The sequence below is a fragment of the Podarcis filfolensis genome (assembly GCF_964270895.1).
Source record: "Podarcis filfolensis genome assembly, chromosome: 6".
In the NCBI taxonomy this organism is placed as follows: domain Eukaryota; kingdom Metazoa; phylum Chordata; class Lepidosauria; order Squamata; family Lacertidae; genus Podarcis; species Podarcis filfolensis.
In genome coordinates, this window is record NC_139609.1 from 79,340,996 (window position 1) to 79,360,944 (window position 19,949).

Below are 19,949 nucleotides of genomic sequence, written 5' to 3' on the forward strand. Positions count from 1 at the left end.
TATGATTTTTTTCCTCCCAATTGCCAACCCATGGAATGGCGGGGGAAGAAAACAGATACTGGAGAAATGGCACTTAGTGGCAGGGATCCACCATTCCTATCCAAGGTGACCTCTCAGTGACCTTGTTGCTGACATGGGCTTCATAGGACTGGGGAGTATTGGCAGGGGTGCAGGACCTCTGGGCCACGGACCTAATTAGGTCTACCAGGCCTCCGCATTTGGCCCGAGAGGCCATTTCAGCCAGGCCATGCACACCTTGAGTATCCCTGTCATATACAATGTCAGGTGTAGGAAAGTAAAGTCTTGTCATAGCTAAAAGGGGCAATGACAAAACGATAACTCTAGTTTCCGGCTAAACTATTTTGAGGCCCAATTGCCACTATCAGTTCCCTCTGCCATAATGTTTACTGCTCATGGTGTCCCCCTGGACTCAGATGTGTGGAAATGTTGTGTTACAATGAGTCTACAGGCAGGACTCTAAATCATGGGTAGGCAAACTAAGGCCCGGGGGCTGGATCCGGCCCAACCGCCTTCTAAATCCGGCCCGTGGACTGTCTGGGAATCAGCATGTTTTTACATGAGTAGAATGTGTCCTTTTATTTAAAATGCATCTCGGGGTTATTTGTGGGGCCTGCCTGGTGTTTTTACATGAGTAGAATTTGTGCTTTTATTTAAAATGCATCTCTGGGTTGTTTGTGGGGCATAGGAATTCGTTCATCCCCCCAAATATAGTCCGGCCCCCCACAAGGTCTGAGGGACAGCAGACCGGCCCCCTGCTGAAAAAGTATGCTGACCCCTGCTCTAGATACTCATTGCGTCCTGTTTGTGGATCAGCCACAAACTGCTCATAAGACTTTAATAAATGTGTGTTACTAGAACTATTTTAAAACTGCATTCGTATAAAGCTACATTACCCATTATCTGAGGCATATTCCACATTTATAAAATGGGTCGGCTGAAGCAAAAGACACACATGTGCATTATTTCTGCTTAACACCCACTGCATTTTCTCTTTCACACCTACAGACACACTCACAACACACTGCATGCCCCACTCCTCTGCTACTTATCTATGTTGCAGCCACAAAGAGAACTGATAAAAAAAAATCAGTGGTTACTGTATATCCCCCCGCCCCCCAAAAATATGCTAATCCTCTTGGAAATCTACTTAGGTCAACCCTGACTGTGTCACTCAGGATGAGCAAACCAAAAGCATGTTGAAGTAATTCAGAAGGTTACAGAGGTTAGATGGAATAAAGGGGAAGAGAAAAATAATCAATAGGCCAAAAACCTCTCTCATTTTTAGGTTTGAAGCAAAAAGGAAAAGAGTCACCCAATAAACACCCAGACATACTATTTTGCCTGCTTCACAAGATCTTTGACAAATGAAAACTAGAACCATATAATCTTCACCACACTAGAATCCATTCTATGGCACAGATTTCAGATGTTTGATGCTCTGCCTGGAGAAATAAGAATCTGCAATGTTTTGCCTTGCAGAACCCTCATTTGTTTTCATGATCCGATGCCTGGTGAAAAGATTTTGGCAGGGCAAACATCCTGGCTGATTGCCATCTTCCTCCATACCACGATGTTAGTCAAATATACTTGCTGACAAGTTCTGCCAAAGGTAATTTGCAAAGTCAGGTTGGGAGAGAAAGCAGCCTGTGTAATAGGACACATTTGTGGCTACATCATCACATTCCCCAAGTTCTGAAGTAAGCAAAAGATTACAATGCATCCCCTACTCAGCTGGTTTTAGGACAGAGCCAATCTTTCTTGCCTCAGCACTGATAACGGCTTGATGCTGGAAGTGCATGAATCCAGATGGAGGAGCTTTTCAACAAAGGCCTGAAAGATCTGCCTCTAAAATCTAACTGATTGATTGCTCTTCTCTGGCGAGTAAAAATTGCCTGCAGGAGACTACGTGAATCCCCATTGCTCTGTGGTACGCTAAACGCTTTGCATCGAGAAGGTCCAAAGTTCACTCCCTGACATCTCCAGCTAAGCGATATTAGATAAATGATATTGTTTGACTGGATTAGGGATCCAGTTAACTTATCTTGGATAGCAAGGATCAGAGAGATTTCTGTTGCCAGTCAGAGGAGACAATAGACTAGATAGTTTGACTAACAGTGGAAAGCCTACACATGTCCACTCAGAACCAATAGTGAGGCTTATTCCAGGGAAGATGGCATAGGATTGTAGTCTAAGGTTCACAAAGCTTCACCTACTGCCCACCCCACCTTATTGTGAGCCCAAGGGGCTGCTCTCCTCCCTTTTTACTTCAGAAACTTACTGACCTTGAACTCTGAAAATGCCTCTTCCTTGTCTGGATGGAGAATAGAACGGCAATAGGGCTGTATGTAGGAACTACCCTACTGCACAAAGGTAAAATTTACATTCATTGTTCTGCCCACTTTTGCCTCTGACATTGGTCACGACTGGCATGTGACCCTTGCGAGGGTGCCAAGAAGAGAATGCAGTCTTGGGGTGGAGAAGATTCTTCAGCCCTGTTTCTAGAGACTGATAACCCTTGATTTGCCTGCCTTGCAGGACTTTCTTTCTCTTAAACGCATCAAGCCAGAAATTATGAAGCATCCTTCATCCATGCAAGGGCTGCTTCCCGTACTGAAGCTGCTTTCGTTGTTGTCATTGGCTAGCCACCAACTCCTCACACATGACAAGGCATATTAAAAAAAGATGTTCTTGGATTTCATGTTAACTTGCTACTCTTTAATATGCGCTCCCTTGTACTACATGCCGAACAACTATTATTATAGGTTATTCATAAAATCAAAGAATTGTAGAGTTGCAAAGGTCATATAGTCCAACACTGGAAAACAGATTCCCCATAGGAGTGAAACTGTCAGAAAACTTTCTTACCACACTTTGATTATAATTTTTTAGTCTTGCCCAGAATCAGAACGAATTCATTTGTGCCCTTTATCCAGTCCACCAGTTTCCCCTTCTGGCTCCACATATATAGTAGTCCCCACGTAGCCCCAGATGCAGGCATAAAGGCTAAGTTATGCTGACATTACAATTTTAATCACAACAGTGATTACTGGAAGTGGCGGGGAGCACTTCTGCCATGGCAGGGTTTTTCCACTGACACCTTAAGAATGAAAAGGGAAGGAAACGATCCAGCAGGATGTTTATAAGATGTTTCATTTGCCAATTTTATTCAAGAACGATACAGGTTCTCTCTTCAGAAGAAAGAGAAATGACATCAACGCTTGAGAAAAGGTCTTATTTTCCTTATGGGTTCTATTTATAAACTGGAGCCTTGCAAATCGATTTAGTAAATACAGAGCTTTAAAATACTTCGGTGCACAAAAGGAGCTGGCAATGTGACTCCTGCAACTATGCTGATGCCTGGGCAACTGCAGTGCCCAAGGACTGAACTGAGAAATCGCTCCTTCGCAAGTGGAAAAAACTCTCTCTCCTTTTGCCGTTATGCATTAAGAAGCCGACCCCAGACACTTGAAGAAACCATAATTGTTCCTCTCTCAGATGGATAACCCCGCAATCACAGACACATACACAGTCGGTTTCATTATTCACACAGCACATAAAATAAACCAGTCAATAACTTACTCTCTCTCTGTTCCCTTTCCTTGATGATAGCATCCAGCCATTTCTGTTTGTCCTCTGCTGTCTTGGCCATACAGACGAACCATTTGTTTTTGGCAGTGTTGTGTATCTTCCAGCCATTTGTCACCGTGTAACCATTGCTGTGGTAATCGGCTGCAAATGCATAACAGTACGGCCAAGACTGTGAGTGGAAAGTCCTGAGCCTTCATGGAAAAGTAACTCACCTGGCATGCGCACCTGGCAGACCACACTGGACATTTTTCTTTATGTCAGAGCCAGCAAATTGTATCTGCTGTGAAAGCTCCATCAGCATTTCTAAGCTGCTGTCTCCTGCTGGGATACTCTCCGGTGATATTAACGACAACTGAGCCAGGGACTGAAGACCACAATTGCAATGAACACTGGATTTTATCATGCTTCCAAAATGGAAGCATGGCAGTGCAGGCTCTGACCTGTCACCCTCCACATGACAAGGCATATTCTCAAAGTGACCCTTCAGTAAAACTACCTGCTGATAAGGGAAGTTGGACTGATCCTTCTTGGGAGTTTCCATATACTCCAGCAAGCATCCCCTCCCATCTACTGCTACAGCTAGTAAGCCTTTTTAATGATGATTAAGGGCATTCAGATGGACCTGGTACCCTTCCCTCCCTCTCAACGATGAGTGAGACTCAGCACATGCTGAGGCCAAGTAGTGTCGAAACAAGATGCATGCCATGCTGTGGGGAAGGAAAGGGAGGTGCTGCTCTCTATTCACACAGCAAAAAAGGTTCGCTTTAGTTTGTTTGTTTGTTTCAAATCCAGTGATTAACAAAGTCTTACAAAATGTTTCAAGTCGGTCAACAGACTTTGCAACAGGTATAAAGGACACACAAATGCCCTTTTCTACATTGAGGCATCCAAAGTTATGAGACTTGGCTAGCAAGGTGAGGATATAAGGCCCATTGCCTCTTATTCCAGGAATGGACAGAAGGTAGGACTAGGATCTGCCGTTGCATTCTAATTCCCAATTCTTTAATGATAGCAACAACTACTCCCTCCCTCAAATTAGGCTGCTGAAACAAGAAACAAAAGCAGAAATTGATTTTTGTGTAAAAGGACTTTAAGCTCCATTTTGGTATTGAATATAAATCCCTGAGCTGAGAGGCACCCTGTTCTTTAATTATGTCTATGTCTGCACCACAGGGGGTAGAGGACTAACAGAGATATCACAAAGCTTGAAGTCTGCCTACTCTTGTTTTATCCAATAAAGAAGGCAACTGTCCTCTCTTCTCTCTGAGAAAAGGTTCTTTGGTTCCTTACCTGTCCCATCTTCCACATTCTCAACCTCCATGACTTCCGTGTTTATTCGGCCCCTGAAGATGTAGAGGGAGCCATTGATGGACTTGGTGCGTTTGGATGTCTTTTTCCCAGCAACTCTGCAGTAAGGAAAAGTATTGTTAAGAAAAATGTCTGTTCACTATGTAAATAGAAATGTGCTTTTTTTACTATCTTTAATAGTGCCTTCTCCCACAAATACGCATTCATTCTACTTCTTCACCATCCCTCTGGAATGTGCCATTCATCCCCAAGTTTTCAGAATCAAGAAGTGGACTAAAGATTCATTGCACATTTTAAAGATGCTTGTATGCATTTTTACTGTAGTTTTAGCCTATAAACATGCCAAGCAATCTTGTTTTGCAGGTTAATTTAGTATGGCACAAGTGAACTGACTGATTCATAATGTTGCCAGTACAACCTCAAAATAGAGGGAAGTAGCTGATACCGTGTATCTTGCTTTCAATCTAGCTGGCATGTGGGACAATAGGTCTGCCCCACTAAACAAAAAAATCTGCATGCCAATTATGTTATATTTAGCTCTTTGTAGGTATGCAACAACTCAATTAACAAATGCATCAATTCCTGCAATGAGGCATGCAGCCTCTGTTGGGCTACACGTCAATAAAAGCTGCACCATGTTGTCAGTTTTAAGCAACATGAAACTGCTTCACTTCCTAAGCTTTAGTGCTCTGAATGGAGGAACCATAGCACAGTATTAGACCGCATGTTTGGGGCACAAAAGGATTTGGGTTCAATCCCTGGCATATCTGTCCAAGACCTTGAAAAGCCAACGCCAACCAGACAGCATTGGGCTACACGGACAAAGTGTCTGGTTTGGGATAAGGCAATTTCTGAAGTTTCTCCTTGCTTTGCTTGAGGGGGAAGTCATTCAAGATTGACAGAGCTACTCTCTTGAAGGCAGAGGAGGTTCACCTGGTGGGGCAGAGCTACTACGCTAGCTTCCCAGCAGGTGAGTTGCTGCTGCTTAGCAAGAGGGAGAGGTGAGGGGTGTAGCAGCAGGGAGATTGATGTGGTGCAAACACAGCAGCGGAGCCAATCTAGTGGTCCTGCTGGTGTGTTTGCACTGTTCCAACTTCCCCATCACCTCACCCTGCTCCCTTCCAGTAAGCAACAGTGACTCTGCCCCCGTCCCCAATGAGCGGCCATATTATTACTTTTGTAATAAATTTTCAACCTTCCGGTGGTTCTGATGCAAAGACATCGCTTGGTGGCCTTTAGTGTAGAGCTCACATATGTTTTCTTCATCAAACTGCTTGTCACATTCCCCATGACTCTCAGGCCATGTAAACTGCTCTCACTTTCATCTGGCTGACAATAATTCTAACATCCCCATCTTTTGTACCAGGCAAAGACTTTTTTTATGTGTCTAGGCATCCCAGCATATAATGTAGCTGATTTTGATCAGTGCTGCATGGTTTCTTTGGGTTTTATTGATCTGCTGTGGCTCATACTTCAATGATTTTTCTGCCAATTTTACACTGTGCTTTATTGCATTTGTATTATTTTAGCATATACACCCCCCAGAACATTTGAACTGGGTAGCTTGTAAGTTTAATGCATGGTACCTACATTTATACAGTTTCCTAAACCTGCTCAAGTTATGTTATGTTGTGACATTTTCTGTTGCGGCAGAAAGTATGAATAACAGGGGGAAGAATGGCAGACGTCACATGAATAGTTGTGACACAAATGTACAGCGCATCAACAGGAGAAGGCCTGATGTCATAGAGACATGCTGGCCGGGGTTGATGGGAGTTGGTAGTCCAAAACATCTGGAGGACATTGAGGAATGCTGATTTAGGCAGCAGTCCTGGATGCTACGGGTGCTAAAAGCATGAACTAATCACATAAGAAGAAGAGGACTCTGAGTGTATCTAGCCCAGAATCCTGTTTACTATTTATGACTAAGACCATGGTTTGTTTGAAGCCCTATGGGGACCTTCCTTGTGCAACATGGGAAGGTTGAGGAGTGGTCAGGTAGGAAGGGTGCATATGAGAATGTATCTGCCCCCCTGCCCCCTGAACCCTTTGAGCATGCGAATGCCTGAATATGCCTGATGCTGTGGATATTTGTGAAAGAGGCCTCAGAGTGGGATGTCTGAAGGATGACAGGCTGCAAGATAACTAAAAATCAGCCTAAGTGAAAGCATAAGCTCCCAGCTGCAACAAGGGAAAGCTGCATCCTATTAACATAATGTTAAAGCTCCATCTCTCAGTGCTGCATCTTATTAGGGTGTCACTTGTTGAGGCTTGCAGCTGGACAGCTACTACAAGTGGGCAGACATTTATTTCCATTCTGGATCAGAATTTAAATAGCAGCCAGACAGATGAACCATCAAAAAATTAAAGTAGCTTTGCCATGTCTAAATATATCCTTCACTATTAGGCAACATGCTGCAGACTCTCCTAGCTTTTAATGAAAATCAGATTCCGGAGAACTGGGCAGTGCTTGCTATGGTTATTAGGGAAATATAAACACAGATTCTTCGGGGAGCTGAAAGTGTCAGAGCCGTCTTATCCGACTCCAAGCCAAACTATAGAAAAGTTGCTCACTGATGCCTGCTCTGGACAAACAAGAGCACTCTCTCAAAAGGCAACAGAACATTTTGTTTCCTAAAACTTAGTGTTCCGGGAAAACTGCCTGCAGAAAGGGAGGGGTTTCATGAACTCGAACTACAAACAGAACCAGGAAGACTCAAAGAATAAGGGAAAGAGTATAGGCAGGGTCAGAAAGAAGGGTGTTAGGAGTTGAAGAATTAATTGTAAGGTGCTCATGGTTGGCAAACAGAGTGAGTGGCATGTGGTCTAGGGGAATGGGAAAATAAGTTCAAGATAAAGGAGGACATGAGTAGCTGAATGTGAAAACAAAAGACACACCATGGTAAAAAAAAAAGGTAGAAATACAAAAACTGATCAGGAAATTTGTCAGTATCAATCCTTGCTAACTATAGCAAAGCTTTTGTTGGTGAAGTGGCTGTTGAAATCTCAGCTCCCAACTCTTTCAAAAGATAGCAAAAGCTTATATTGGTTGGAGGGTTTTTTTTTTAAGGGAAAGCAAAAAAAAAAAAAAGCATTACTTTCACAATGATATAGCTGTACCTCTTCCTTGTTTTATGCACACTGCACCTGTTTGTTCCCCCTTCCCTCCCTCTCTGCATCTGCTTTCTTTGCCTAAGGTATTCACCGGAATCCCTCTGCGTTCCTTCACGCCATGCTTGGAAAAACCTCAAAATTGTCATTGGCAATGTGCCCAGCTTCCCGGTGCTCCTGCAAACCCACCTGCTCTGAGAAGGCCTGCGGCAGTAAACCTCACCTCCAGCACGGAGCTGACTCTGCAATGCATCATCATTTTAATGACGAATGCCACAGCAGCAGGCTCTGTGATTCTGATCAGCATGTATGTCTACAGCCCTAGTGCTCAAAATATGAGGTGGGTCTTCCTTAAGGAAGCACGAGTGTTAGCTGCCCTCTCCTTTTTCACCCAGAGATAGCATAGCACAATTATGTCCTCTCTCTTTGTGTTTCAGAAGAATCATGGAACTTAAGAAGCAGCACAGACAGGTGCGCTCACCTGGATTTCCGCTTGCAGTAAACGAGGAGGTTATCAAAGAGAAAGAAGGTTCTCTCCTGGATGTTTCCCGCTGAGATTTTTAACAAGGTGCCTTGGAGCAAGAGCTGGGTGCAGATGTCTGTCAAGTTGGATCCCTTAAGCAGGAAAAAAAAACACAGTGTCATCAATTCACCCTCTAATTGAAGTGGTAATCAACAATTCTACTTAGCACTCTTATATATGCTTATCACATCCATCTCTCGAGGGCTGCAAGGTGACATTACTGCAGTAAAACAGATGCTACATGTCCCCTTTTTATGTGGTTTCTCAGCGATCGTCAGAGCTAAGCATTCTCCCATTTTTTAATAAGCCAGGTCAGGGTTGCCAACGCAACAGCAATGGATGGCAGTGCACCCACCAATAAGAAGATTTTTGCAGGATCAGAACAGTGGTCCATTCAGTTCAGCATCCTGTTTCCACAGCACCCAGCCAGATGCCTATGGGAAACCCGCAGGTAGGACTTGAACACAAGAGCATTTTCCCCCTCCTGTGATTTCCAGCAAGTGCTATTCAGAAGCATTCTGCCCATTAGAATGAATGCAGAGCACGGCCATCTGGGTTTGTAGCCACTGATAGCTATTTTGGCACCCGTGCCAAGGTCTTCAAGAATTGCCCGATAAATGTGTCTCAGAAGTTGAATATACCTCCATTCCCTATTGAATTTTGACTGGACCCCAGAGTCCCCTCACCTCCATTCTGGGCACAACAGTAAAGGAGATAAGAAGTGTCAGCACACTTTAAAAGCTGAGGGATGGTGCTGGCAAGCATAGGATCTGGGAATTCTGCAGTGAAGTCAATATATACCAATGAAAGCTTCAACTTGATGGCAGTTAAAAAAAAAAGATATCCTGCAAATTCAACAAGACCCAACTGCATCCAACTTTGGGCATGACCCTATGGAAAAGCTGTGTGTGTGTGTGCGCGCGCGCGCGTGTGTGTGTTCTCTCTGTCCAAGTGAGAGAGTAACCTGTGAGGGTGGATTTGTTGTTGTTTAGTCGTTTAGTCGTGTCCAACTCTTCGTGACCCCATGGACCATAACACGCCAGGCACTCCTGTCTTCCACTGCCTCCCGCAGTTTGGTCAGACTCATGTTTGTAGCTTCGAGAACACCGTCCAACCATCTCGTCCTCTGCCGTCCCCTTCTCCTTGTGCCCTCTATCTTTCCCAACATCAGGGTCTTTTCTAGTGAGTCTTCTCTTCTCATGAGGTGGCCAAAGTATTGGAGCCTCAGCTTCACGATCTGTCCTTCCAGTGAGCACTCAGGGCTGATTTCCTTAAGAATGGATACGTTTGATCTTCTTGCAGTCCATGGGACTCTCAAGAGTCTCCTCCAGCACCATAATTCAAAAGCATCAATTCTTCGGCGTTCAGCCTTCTTTATGGTCCAGCTCTCACTTCCATACATCACTACTGGGAAAACCATGGCTTTAACTATACGGACCTTTGTTGGCAAGGTGATGTCTCTGCTTTTTAAGATACTGTCTAGGTTTGCCATCGCCTTTCTCCCAAGGAGCAGGCGTCTTTTAATTTCGTGACTGCTGTCACCATCTGCAGTGATCATGGAGCCCAGGAAAGTGAAATCTCTCACTGCCTCCATTTCTTCCCCTTCTATTTGCCAGGAGGTGACGGGACCAGTGGCCATGATCTTCGTTTTTTGATGTTGAGCTTCAGACCATATTTTGCGCTCTCCTCTTTCACCCTCATTAAAAGATTCTTTAATTCCTCCTGACCTGCTATTTGCTGCACACCTCAATAGCCAGGTGTTGTACAGTAAGTACACCATATAAATTCAGACACTGCAGTACAACTGTAAACCATGCCATTTTGTATTTTGAGTTTTGTATCCTCCTTTTCCACTCAGAACACAGCATTCAAGGCGATTAGCCTAACATAAGAAAACAAATCATAGCAGTAAAATAATTATAAAGTTCCAACAAAAACAACAGAAGCAAAATTATACTGCTGCTGTTGCTCTTGCTTTAAATGACAAAAGACATTTTCTGAGGGAGCAAGGGGGTGAATCACTGTCGTCAGGCCAAAGGTTTGCCGAAACAAAATCGAATATTTAAAAGGTAACAGAAAACCAACAAAAAAGGAGGCAAGTTGGACCTCCCAGGGCAGAGAGTTCCACAAATGTGAAGGTCCTGATTATTATCTTAATATTTGGATAAACTGTGGCTTTTGCAAACCATGGTTTGACACATTTAGATCCAGAAGCAAACTATGGTTTAATACTAACAAGGAAAGGAAAGGAAGCTTTGAATCTCCCTGCACGTGTGGGAGAAGAGGAGGCAGGAGCCCAGGAGCTTGAGGTTGCTCACGCATGCAACAGCAAACCATGGTTTGCTTTTTCATGCAAATGCAGTCAATAGGCATAAGTGAAAAACGGATGCAAAGTTTCCATGACTACTCCAAACTACTGGAATGAAAATTTTACCAGATCCAATGAAACAGCTGGGTTTTTTTTGTACATTTGCTATGCTTTCCCAAGGGCAGAAACACACAGGTAATCCTCCAAGCTGCAGTGACTAACACCCAGCAAATCACCTGGCGAACACATTTCACAAGAGAGAAATGTGTTGTTTGTGTGCTTGTATGTATATTTCTTGCTTTGTGGTGTGATTTGAGAAGGGAGGGAGATGCTAACAGTGACTTCCTTATCTGCTGTTCATACCAGACTAAGGAAGTGAATGAGATAATTTGACCTACTGATGTCTTTCTGGGAAGAATAAAAAAAGAGAACCATTGGGGGATTGTGAAACACACATTGTCAGCAGAATAGCTTCCTTTCCATTTTCACTGCGCCCACATTTGAATCAGTTTCACACTTTCAGCAGCAGAATGGTAATGGGAGGACAAAGTACAGACAATTCAACAAATCTAATAAGAGTAGTAATAATAACCATCATTTATATAGAACTTTAGAGTGCTGTGTGCTATATATACATCATCTCAAAAACCCTTAGCTAAGAAATAGTAGCTCGTCTAAAACTACTTCATGGCAGAAAGGAGATTTAAACTGGGAGCTTCCTAGTTCACAATTCAGCCTCAAAGCCACTGTGCCACAAATACCTCCCTCTAACTCTAAATGAGTGCTCTTGCTGATATATATATACTGCATTTATATCCCATATTCTTTATATCCCATATTCTGCTCTAAGGAGCTCAAGGTGACATACATTATTATTATGCCCCCCCCTTTTGATCCCCAGGACAAACCTGTGAAGTAGGTTAGGCTGAGAGTCAGTGACTGGCTCAAGGTCACTCAGTGTTAGGCTTCAGGGAATCAGCTTCCTCCCCCCCCCCCTTTGGCAGTAGATAAGCAGAACAAAGGAAAAGGGGTCTTCTTACCAGCTAGAAACTTTAAGGATCACAGCGAGAGAACAAAGAATCCATTTCCTAGGAATGACGGTGCTCCCAATTAAGGGTTCCACCCACTTCCTCCCTGGTCACCCACGTCACTACCACATGTTGTAACCTGAGCTCGTAACCATGTGCTTTCTGTGCTGCCACCTTATCAGCTCTTTTTGACCTTGGGCTGAGCAGATTAATGCTTTCCAGAGACAGTGAATCTGTTAACTCTCTCTCTCTCCCAGTGCTTCTCCTCCTAGCTGTTCCCCATCCAGTATTTCCTAGTTTCCGACTTCTGAACTATGTCCCTCTGCAAACCACTGCTCCAAATCTATACTGTCCTCCTGTTTCTGGGAAGATTCAGGATCCCGATCAAGGGGAGGGGGAGACTCCCACCATTCCACCTCAGTGCGGTCACTGACACCCAGTGAGCTTCAGAGCAGAGTGGGGATTTGGACCCTGATCTCCCAGGTCCTAGTCCGACACTCTAACCACTATACCACACTGGCTCCCAACATGTATGCTTGTAGCAAACTGCCTAACTATTTCTCATCCTTGTAGATAAGGCATAGGCAAACTCCAGCCCTCCAGATGTTTTGAGACTACAATTCCCATCATCCCTGACCACTGGTCCTGTTACCTAGGGATGATGGTAACTGTAGTTCCAAAACATCTGGAGGGCTGGAGTTTGCCTATGCCTGTTGTAGATCACCATGTTAATACTAATGCTCAAGGGTTGTATCCAATGTTAGTTCTACTCAGAACAGACTCGTTTAAATTAATGGACATCACTAATTGGGCTACATTTATTTCAGTGGGCTTACTCTGAGGAGGATAAAAGCCTAAATATTAATGATTAAGCTAATGTTAAAGAGGAGGGCTCTTTGGTAGTGGCAGCCTCCCAGAGAGGTTGGCTGCTGATATCTCTGTGGTCTTTTCCACATCAGTAAATAATTTTCTGTTTCTGTTTCTCCTACTGGGAATGACAAGAGCTGTAGTCCAAAACATCTGGAGGGCACCAGCTTGGGGAAGGCTGTGCTAGCACCTGATCATGTTCGAAGTGAGGCAAAAGGAGGAGATGATTAGAGAGAAAGTAAAGGAGTAGGAACAATTTAATTACTATGATTAACCCCCAGGGCAACACACATACCTACACATCTTTGCAACTTGTTTTGCAGACCTTTTAAAGTATTTTAAAAATCAATCAGACTATTATGCAAACACAACATTTGGAGGGCCTTTGCCTATATATTCCTAGGTCACCTGCAGGTTACAACAATTTCAAAACTACATCGACCTAAGATAAACTCCTAATAGAGGCAAACTTATATGTACATTCTGATTATTTTGTTTAATGGTGACAAATGCTGATTTTACCTTTTGAACTCTCCAAGTAATAGAATGAATTACGGTGGACAGCTTTTTTTTTTTTTTTTTTGTAAAATAACACCAATAAACATATCAGAAACAGTTTTCGTTCCCAGAATGTTCACGGTGGGACATTTCAACCCTACAAAATCAAGCCTGATCATGGTTTTGTTTAATAAAACACCACCTCCCATGGATGTCCTGGCAAAATGGCAACTGAGGTTTCAGACTTCCAGCTCAACTTACCACCCCCCCCCCAAAAGCCCCAAGTCATATCAAGTCCAGAATGGTATTACAACTGAGCCTGGAGTCTCGCTGCACTAAACATGGCCTCAGAGCTTTGTTTGCCAAGATGGCTATCCAAAAACACACACACAGCTGGATATCTTGGGCTGTTCAAGTGGCTCAAGTTGGATGCCAAGAACATCTTTGAAGGGAAAAATGAGCAGGCCTTAAAACAAAACAACAACGGCAATTATGGAGTACGCCCAATAGTCTGAATATGAGGAAGTTTACATGACCTCTTGAAAGATGGCTTCAGCGGAGGAATCCTCAGCTGGCAACCATCAGGCTGGATAATTTAACTGTCAGGCCCACTGTTCTCCCAGCACCAATACATCCATGAAGTCATTTAGCAATCACAGCACCATATAGTAGAATAAAAGACGTACTCTTCTCTCCCTAAAGTCTCTACTTCCACTAACAGCCTCTGCTACAGATGTCCAACTTCCATATCCGCCAAGCGGTTGCAGAATCCCTTACTAGCTGGACTGAAATACTGTACTATTGTACTAATGTACTACTGATCAAATACATTTTCATTAATCATATTTTTAAACACGTATGCATAAATTTGTATATGGTTAAAGCAATCACTTTGAGGGGGGAATATTTGTTTTTAGATGTTACATGCATAGACTGTGGCAGGCTCTGTCTTAGAATGAGAGCAGGGAAGAAAAATCTGTGACCCTTGAGGTGTTGTTGGACTTCAGCTCTCAACAGCCCCAGACAGCATGATCAAGTAGTTAGGAATGATGGGGGTCGTTATCCAACAACATCTGGTTGTCCATCCTTGAACTAGAGAAATTTCCCCCTCGAAAGAAGAAGAGAATGCCGCTCCTAAACTGGCATTTACCAATGCTTCTAAAAGCCATGCAACACTTTTAAAAATCACGTCTGTTTAATTAGGGATGCATTTTCGAGCTTATAAAGAAGGCTTTTAATTGAATTTCAATTAAAGGCTGCACCCCTGATTACTAGCTTCTATCACAAGAGGCATCTCTGCTAAATTCCCCTCTTTGTCAAGCTTATAAATAGCCAATCATTTGGTCTCCTGTGGTGAAGCATCTCTAGGCAATCAGGCAGGGAACATTCTTTTGCAAATTGGAAAGGTCTTTATTTTCCTTTATCATCCCATCAGTGCACTTACTTATACCAGCTTTCCCCATGTGCTAGCTGGGGCTGATGGGAGTTGTTGTCCAAAACACCTGGAAGGCACCAGGTTGCCAGAGGTTGCCTTGTGCAAACAGAACCCCAGGCCAATAGCATGCACCGCAGTTTCATCCTTTTTCCGTACAAAGAATCATCTAAGTGCCTGTTCTTTATCTCTTTTAACGCTGAACCCTAGGTGATTCTGTTGACCACATAAAAAAGCTCCCTTGCCTTTGAATGTAGTTGATATTAGCAAAACACACACACACAACACACATATATATATTCCAAAAATAAATGAATGTTTATGTAAAATAAAGATCATTTTAAGATTATTATATTTAACTTTAGAATTCATTTTAGAGATAGTGTATATAGTTTTCTACAGGGATTTGGTTTGTTTGCCCTGTTTGGTGCTTGATATAATGGTTCTGATATAATCGGTTATATCATTGATATAATGGTTATATCATTATATTATGTAATGGTTGATATAATGGTTTTACCTTTTTTTCTTTACCTAGAATGGTTCTGAAATACATACTCAGATAGAATTAATATTTTTCAATTGATGAATAATCTTCATTTTCTACTTTTATTAGTATCTTATGAATAGTACATTTTAATGCAATGGTAATTGTTGCCTGTCATAATTTGTATGGAATGCTGTACTTTTAGAAAAACATTATTTAAGAAAACAGCTCTCCTTAAAAACTTTCTGGTGTAATTTTTACAGCCACTTAATCTTACCATAAATCACTTAAGACCAATGAGGGGGAAATCCATACATGACATTTCAAAAAACAGAATGTACTATTTGCAAAAACCTGCCACCATATCAAGCAGCCCAAACTATGCATATGCACTTGGATGTAAGTCCCATAGTGTTCAAGCATGTAAAGCAATGATGGTCAAACTTGGCCCTCCAGCTGTTTTGGGACTACAATTCCCATCATCCCTGACCACTGGTCCTGTTAGGGATGATGGGAGTTGTAGTCCCAAAACAGCTGGAGGGCGAGATTGCAGGCTCATTTCTCCTCCAGTCATCGTACCTCCCATCCTTCAATGTGAGACTGCAGCTGCTCAAGGGCTTCCAGCTTCTCCATCTGCCTCTTGGTCTCATTGATATTGGTGCAGACTGCTTTCATTGCCTGTAATGCGTTCTGCACTGCCTGATAATCTGCATGTTTACTGGGTGTCCTCTTGGCGAGCTCCTGGAAAGAAAGAAGAGGGGGAGAAAGAAATCAACTTCCGACAGCACAAGATAGCCTTGGGTGATATTGTGGAGATGGGAAATGCAACTGTGGTGTTTAAGCAACATCAAGGAATGTGCTGAAGCAAAGTTGTGTACACATTCAGGGATTGGAAATCTGTAGCCCTGCATTTGCAGTTTGACTCCATCTTCCATCAGCCCCAGACAGCCCGACCCTTAGTCAGGGATGATGGGAGCTGCAATTCAGCAATTCCTAGAGGACCACCGATTCCCCACTCCTGATGCTTTCAAAGGAAGATATTAGAATTGTGGAATCATAGAACTGTAGAGTTGGAAGGGACTATGAGGGTCATCTAGTCCAACCCATTGCAATGTAGGAATCTTTTGCCCAAAGTGGGGCTCGAACCCACAAACCTTAGATGAGTCTCATGCTTTACCGACTGAGCTATTAGGCTCAAGACTGTCAAATGATGTCAAAGCACTGCAAGATAAGACCTTCCAACTTGTAAATGTCTCTTCTTCGAGTGCTGAAATGCTTATAATCCTGGAAGTGATACCTTTAGGGCAGGGATGGGGAACCTGTGACCTCTCAGATGTTTGACTCTCCCTTCAGCCCCAGGCAGCATGACCACCAGCAATGTGGAGGTCCAGCACTGTGTCATGTCTTAGCCAGGGGAGTCCTCAACAGAAGAAGACCAGGAGGCCTTACATCAAGCCCTAGGTCAGGCTCCATCTGAGGGAAAGGAGCCAGGATCCTGTGACGAGAGTCCCAGAGTGAGCTCAGCCTCTGACATTAAGGCTGAATGGGTCCCAAGCCTAAGGGAAAGATGGCATCTTAAAACGCCAGATGGAAACCCAACCAATCGGGAGAAGTGTCCAACTATATGAAAGGTCTCCTTAGGAGTAAGACCTTCTTTTCAATGAGACCTCTGTAGAAAAGGGAGCTGATAGGAGTCTGCGAGGGTTTGGGGATGATTCCAGCAGCTCCAGACCAAATACCCCAGTGCTGGGCTGGAAGAGCTGTAGGAACAATGTCTATGTACCAGCTCTCTGCCCTGCTTGGGAATGGAAGTCGTGCCTGTGCCAAACCTGACCAAGGGTGACCATGGGCTGCTCCCATTGTGCCTCTTGCATGACACTTTGTTGTGACGCTGCTGACTTAGACTCTGCCCTTGGATCAGCCTTGGGTACTGTTTTGTTACTGTACTATTACAATACAATACGATAATCTTTATTGTCATTGTCCCATACAGAACAAAGAAATTGAAAAATCTAAATAATAATAATAATAATTATTATTATTATTATTTATACCCAGCCCTCCCCAGCCAAGACCAAGCTCAGGGCGGCTAACACCAGGTATAAAAACAATTGATTAAAATACAACTTAAAAACAAGATTAAGTACAACATTAAAATAATAAGACATTCAAAAACCAACAAGCCAGCTATCCCAACCTGGTTAGTCCCCTAAAAACTCTGATACCCCATTTTTAAATACAGTATACTCCCATAGAGACTCCTTACACTGCGTTTAAAACCAAAATCGAATTTGGATAGAAACTGTTTCTCAGGTGGCTAGAGTTGTTGCTGGCGGGTCCACTGTTTTCTCATAAGCCCAGGGAGAAGAGGAAACTCTGCTTTAAGGCCTGCCAGTGAACACATCAGGTTCCTGCACCCTAGTCTTATTTCCCACCATTCATCCAAACTCACTCTCAAAAACAATAGTCTTGCATCAGCTTGAAGACCAATACATTCATTATGTACTAGTTTTCATAAACTAGAGTTCAGTTTATCAGGTGTGTGAAGTGTTATCCTAAGCTGCAGGTATACATGGCTAGAGAGGTGATGTCAAACTATTGACATCAGTCATGTACTGGCTGGACCACAAGCCTGGCCCATGTGGCAGTGTTGGTGGCTAGTCCTGCATTTTCCCAATGGTTCCAAACACCAGAATAAGACTACAATTTGTGTGGTTCAGACCAGAGCAGAGAAACTAGGTTAGGTTTGCTATGAAAAGCAACTCTGGAAAGACTCTGGAAACAGATGGTAATCAACAATGACCTGGGTTTGGCAAGGAGCGTAGCCCGTGTCTACTTAAAATTAATCATCTTTTTCAGACCAATAACATTTTACAGCCAACCCCATTTGGATAAAAGATCCTTTCAATAAAGCCTTACTAAACTTGTTCGTTTCCTCCTGGTACATAATAGGGTGTTTAAAATGTGACATTTTTAGCCTGTCTGGAATGTTTCATTCTTCCAATACTCCTATTTGCTTCTTATATTTAGCTCTGATAGCTTTTAGCTCTGTGACCCAGTGGCAAAACCGCTGCACAGCTGCCTTCTTCCACGTTTCCAGAGAGGCAGCTTAAATGGAGTGAGTTTCAATGCAACTGGAAATGCAGCACCAGATCTGTAACCAGGCTGGTTTATTTTCCGAGCAGAAGTAAACAAAAGAAGCAGAGAGAAAAGGAATCTACATTCTTTCTGAGTCAAGATTATCAACCCCTGTCCCAAGAAACGGCTAATTCTGTCAACAAAATGCATGGTGATGACTGCATGTACAGGTTTTGCTTGTTTCATTTTGCTACTCTGATTCTATAAGCTTCTATAACAGACCTTTGTCAAGCGGACCATTAGTGTTGCTCTTTTACTTATTGCTAGCAAAATGCATGTCTTTGTGATGGGCATGAAGGTTTATTTCAGAGGTGAGGAACCTGTAGCCCTCCAGGTCTTGCTGGCCAACAATTCCCATAATCAGTGACCACTAACCACATGCTGGCTGGGCTGGCGGGAGCTGGAATCCAAAAATATCTGGAGAGCCAAAGGCTCCCCAACCCTCATGTATTGTAGATACCTTTAGGGGTGTGGACTCTGCAGAAAAGACACATGCACACACAACTGTGGTATTTCAGTAAGTGGGGACTGGACCACCCAATGTTGGTGCTTAAGGCACTGAAGGTTTCAGCTGGCTCCCAGATACCATCAAAGCAAGTTGCTTACAATGAACTCTCCTTGTCTGGTTCAGGAGAAACTCTTCTTGAACATATATCACGTGATTATTATTAAACCTTTCAGGCTGCAAGCCGACGACCTGGAATAGGCATACGAAACTGCCTGAACCAATTTTTTAGGTTCTGGGAAAGAGCTGACACAATCTGCCCAGAGTCAGATAAAGCTCCCCACCTCCAGCTTTTAAAATGCAGCTAAATGTTGCTAGCACTTTAAAAAGGAAAATGAGCAACAGATTGCGAGGCCATGCAGGGTGAAGCCAAGTTACGACTGCCAGGGCATGGAAAAGGTATCACAATCCATCAACAGTACAGATGTGTCACACTTGGCCTGTGACTATCCTGCTGCCTTAACAGCATAGATGTCATGTTTTGTTTGGCCTGAGTCAACATGCATCCTGCACTGGGTCCTTCTACTTCACCTGAGAAACCCAATGTTCATGCCAGTAACCCAGAAGTGCTCACATAACCAGGTGAGCAAAGTGGTAAAAAACAACAACCCAACAACCACTGTCTATTCAGCCTCTAATTATATTCTTCCTCTTAATGCTTAAAACAGGAAAATTAAAAACCTAATGCCCTTCCCCCCTCCTATAAGCACATTGTAGTTTTGATAATGGAAAGAAATAAACAACAACAACAACAACAACAACAAAATACAAATGAAGGACTGCATTAAAAAGGTAAAGGGTACTTTCGATTAGATGTTAGGAATGCTCTCTGCTTCTTCAGTGAAAACAAGAGTGCCCTCTTTTATCATGTCTGGTCAGAATCCACGGATTCTGCAGCGATGTAATTTTTACAAAGTGAAACCTGAAGGCTCCTGGAAGCTAGTTTCTATGATAACCATTTCAGGGGGAAATTTCACCCAGCAGCTAAAATCTTGCAAAGTTTGCCTTACTGCTCAATCACACATTTCAAGCAGTGGTTATCAAAACGTGTGGCGCACCACACAAGTATGGTAAGTTAAAGGTAAAGGGACCCCTGACCAATAGGTCCAGTCATGACTGACTTTGGGGTTGCGGC

At 43.2% G+C, this 19,949-nt stretch overlaps 1 protein-coding gene and 1 long non-coding RNA gene across 4 annotated transcripts in view; one reads left to right on the top strand and one right to left on the bottom strand.

The window, feature by feature from the left end:
• PREX1 (phosphatidylinositol-3,4,5-trisphosphate dependent Rac exchange factor 1) overlaps nucleotides 1–19,949 on the bottom strand; it is a 217,866-nt gene that overhangs the window by 76,837 nt on the left and 121,080 nt on the right. Inside the window, exons 6-9 of the mRNA XM_083618315.1 lie at nucleotides 15,751–15,912; nucleotides 8,510–8,643; nucleotides 4,900–5,015; nucleotides 3,601–3,750 (exon numbers count right to left, since the gene is read on the bottom strand). Coding sequence (XP_083474441.1) covers nucleotides 3,601–3,750; nucleotides 4,900–5,015; nucleotides 8,510–8,643; nucleotides 15,751–15,912 — 562 coding nt within the window. The remainder of the gene's footprint in view (nucleotides 1–3,600; nucleotides 3,751–4,899; nucleotides 5,016–8,509; nucleotides 8,644–15,750; nucleotides 15,913–19,949) is intronic.
• LOC310764885 lies at nucleotides 33–8,600 on the top strand. 3 transcript variants are annotated; one of them, XR_014549320.1, is made up of 4 exons: nucleotides 40–105; nucleotides 1,501–1,630; nucleotides 8,115–8,368; nucleotides 8,466–8,600. It is a non-coding gene; the product is annotated as an uncharacterized lncRNA (long non-coding RNA). The 3 variants fall into 3 exon arrangements; XR_014549319.1 differs by lacking the exon at nucleotides 1,501–1,630 and having other exon boundaries at nucleotides 33–105; XR_014549321.1 differs by lacking the exon at nucleotides 40–105 and having other exon boundaries at nucleotides 1,340–1,630.